The sequence below is a fragment of the Pistacia vera genome, unplaced genomic scaffold (assembly GCF_008641045.1).
Source record: "Pistacia vera cultivar Batoury unplaced genomic scaffold, PisVer_v2 Contig330, whole genome shotgun sequence".
Lineage (NCBI taxonomy): Eukaryota > Viridiplantae > Streptophyta > Magnoliopsida > Sapindales > Anacardiaceae > Pistacia > Pistacia vera.
Genome location: NW_022196147.1, coordinates 230,221 through 233,805, shown reverse-complemented (window position 1 = coordinate 233,805; position 3,585 = coordinate 230,221). Strand labels below are relative to the sequence as shown.

The 3,585-nt window shown below is 37.7% G+C and overlaps 1 protein-coding gene across 1 annotated transcript; it reads left to right on the top strand.

Annotated features, from left to right (window-relative positions):
- The first annotated feature begins 628 nt into the window (after positions 1–628).
- Positions 629–1,914, top strand: LOC116137557 (zinc finger BED domain-containing protein RICESLEEPER 2-like). Its single transcript, XM_031423251.1, has 3 exons — positions 629–1,529; positions 1,628–1,701; positions 1,819–1,914. The coding sequence occupies exons 1-3, from the start codon at positions 629–631 to the stop codon at positions 1,912–1,914; spliced, it is 1,071 nt and encodes a 356-aa protein (XP_031279111.1).
- Positions 1,915–3,585: the final 1,671 nt, after the last annotated feature.

The following is a 3,585-nucleotide window of genomic DNA, read 5'->3' as shown; positions in this document are numbered from 1 at the left end:
TTCGATATCCCGTAATACTTGTAAGAATGATTGTATGAAAGTGTTTGAAAGTGAGAGACAGAAGTTGCTGACCCTATTAAAGGGTGTTAGGAAGATAAGTCTGACCATAGATCTATGGCATTCAGGCAACCAGAGGATGGAATACATGGTTTTGATTGGGCATTGGATTGATGATCATTGGAAGTTTAATAGACGAGTATTGAACTTTATTCATTTCCCTCCTCCCCATTCTGGTGTTGCCATTGCTGATGCAATTTTCAAGTGTTTGATGGATTGGGGAATTGAAGCTAAGGTCCACACGATATCGGTGGATAATGCTTCAAGCAATGATGTTGCAGTAAAAGTGTTGAAAGATAATTTCCAAGCTATGGGGAAGCTCATATGTGGGGGCAAGATGTTTCATGTGAGGTGTTGTGCACATATCTTGAACCTGGTTGTTCAAGATGATCTTCATCAAATTAGATACATTATTGAGGACATCCGTGATACCATGTCGTATATCAATTCATCGGAGAGTAGACTAAAGGTGTTTGCAGAGATTGTTCAACAACGCTGATTGCCATTTCGCAAGCTTATTCTTGATTGCAAAACGCGATGGAATTCAACATATGATATGTTGACAACGGCAATGCAATTTAGGCGTGTTTTCCCTTGTTTGAAGGAGAGGGATTTGAGTTATCATTATTGTCCCAAGGAAGAGGATTGGGACAAAGTTGAGAAAATTTGTCCTATTTTGAAGGTGTTTAGTGCTACGTCGAATCTGATATCAGGGAGTGATTATCCGACATCAAACTTGTTTCTAAAACAAGTTTGTACAATAAAAATTATGTTGGATAATAAGAGTCGGGATGGAGATCAGTTTATAAAGACCATGATTTGGAAAATGAAAGAACAGTTTGACAAATATTGGGGAGATTGTAATCTATTAATGGGTGTGGCTGCTATTTTGGATCCCAGACTGAAGATGAGGGTAATTGAATGGGCGTTCCCTAAGATGTATCCTCAGGCTGAATCGCGGACAAATATGGATGTTGTTCGAGATGCCTTGTATGAGGTATATAGGGAGTATGTTAATGCCAGTAAAGCATCGACAGCTGCCTGCGCTTCTGCATCTACAGAGGGTGCAGTTCAGAAGGTTGGTGAGGGGTCAGGGGCAGCGGCAGAGATGGCGGATGATTGGGATGATTTAAGTGAGTATCTGGATGGGGTTGAGACGGTTGAGCCAACAAAATCAGAGTTAGACTGTTACCTGGGAGAGGGATGCCATAAATGTGTTGGGGACGCTACGACATTTGATGCTTTGACCTGGTGGAAGGCTAATTCAACAAAGTTCCCTATCTTGTCTACCATGGCTTGTGACATATTAGCCATTCCTATTACTACGGTTGCTTCTGAGTCTGCTTTCAGCACCGACAGTAGGGTTATTGACACATACCAATCGTCGTTGGCTCCCAACATGGTGGAGATGCTCTTATGTGGATGTGATTGGAGCAAGACATTGAATGGGGTGAAGAAAGGATGTAAAGTAGGTTACATACTTATATTGAATATTGTTTTTATTAAATTTAGTTATTACTTTATATTTATACTAACTAAACTTCAATTACTCCTCCTTTGTCATTTTCAGGAAGAGCAGCAACCGTTGGAGATCAACCTTCCTATCCCATAAGTTCCTGGGATTCAGTGCATGGTTTGGCTGTGGTAAGAGGCATGCATAGGTAAAACTTTTATTTCTTTTGCTTTTGTTTCATGATTATACATATTTTTTTCTTGTCATAGTTACCTTAAAAAATACTTATTAAATTGAACATTTTCTAGAGGCAGGGGGAAATTGTAGTTTTCATCGAAGATAAGCCTACTGCAGACTACTGGTGGATAGTGATTTTGATTGGTGGATTGTATATGTACTCCTAAGAATGTTATTTGTATATATTCAGAACTGTTTTTTGATTTTGTAAGGTAATAGACATTTTGTAATGTTTGAAATTGTCATGGTTAATTCAACATTGGATGTAAATATGAAATGTTGTACACAGGTAAATTGCTGTAAAAAAGGGGAACTTGGCTTGATCAAACCCGGATAAATGGTGGTTTGATCGAGCCTTATCGAGCTCGACCGAGCTCAAGCTCGACTCGAGCTCGAGTCTCAATTTTGAGGCTCGTCAGGCTCAAGCTCGAACTTGAGCTCGATCAGCCAAAAGCTCGACTCGGCTCCGCTCGTTTACACCCTTACTTGCTGGGGAGCAACGTGTGTTTGACTTGGTGTGTTTGGGTAGTTATTAGGTTTTATTCTAGGTTTATTTTAGTTGTTGTTTTTGTTTGTGTTATTTTCTTTGTAGTGATTATTTGTTTGGGTGAATTGTTTAATTTTTGTGTTCCGTTTAGTTTGCCTCTTTGCATTTTGGTTAATTATTTTCTTTTTAGGTTGTTGGCGTAATTTCATTTTTACTTCATTTTATTTCATTTTCATTTTATTTGCATTGGAATAGTTTCATTTGTGTTTTTTTTTTTGTTTCGCAGGAAAATTGCAATTGGGAAAACACTGCAGTTTGTCGTGAGCATTGAAGATCTAGCAGGACCCTATTGTGAAATTCTCTTAACTTTGTTTTTTTTATTTTTTTATTTTTTAGTCATTTTGATTAATTAGTAATAGCTTTTGCCTTATTTTGCATAATTTGTTTTTATTCTTAGGATTTAATTTTTGTTCTTATTATTAATTTCTTTTAGGTTACATTGATAACTTCAGTTTTGATTAAGCGTAATTGTTGTGTGAAATTTTGTTGGATATTGTTTTATTAGATTTTAGATTTGTTTTAGTTTTGTTTTGTTGGCTTATTAAAATTTGTTTCTTTGGATTTGCATTTAGCTAATTTTCTTTGAGATTGTTGTTGCGTTGCTTGTTGAGCCTTTTGTGTGCTTGATTGATGAATGCAAACTAGAAGGTCTTGTAACGAAGAGTTATTACCTTTGAATCTTGAAATTGAACGCACTTGTAAGAGGAATAGGAAACAAGCACGTAGGATGGCTGACCAGGATAAACCTGCACATGTGCCCCTTAGCCAACATTTTGCACCCACCACCTACACTTCAGCCTCATGTATTCGTATCCCCAATGTCTAGACACAACACTATGAGATCAAAACTAGTGTCATCCAATTGTTGCCAATTTATTATGGGAATTTAAATGAGGAGCCATACAAACACTTAGATGAATTTTTAGAGGTTTGCTCCACAGTTAGACTTCAAAATGTGAATGAAGATGTCGTGCGCTTAATTTTATTGCCATTCTCCCTTAAGGATCAAGCCAAACAGTGGCTCAATTCTTTGGCAGTAGGGTCCATTATCTCTTGGGCCCAAATGCAACAAGGATTCCTAAAAAAGTATTATTCCATTGGTAAAACCAACAGCATAAGACGAGCCATTACTAGTTTTGCTTAACTTGATGGCGAGGAATTTTATGAGAGTTAGGAACATTTGAAGGAAATGCTTAGGAAATGTCCCCATCACGCAGTCCCTAGGTGGCAATTAGTTCGTAGTTTTTATGACGGACAGACCGAGAGGCATAGGAATATGGTAGACGCCTCT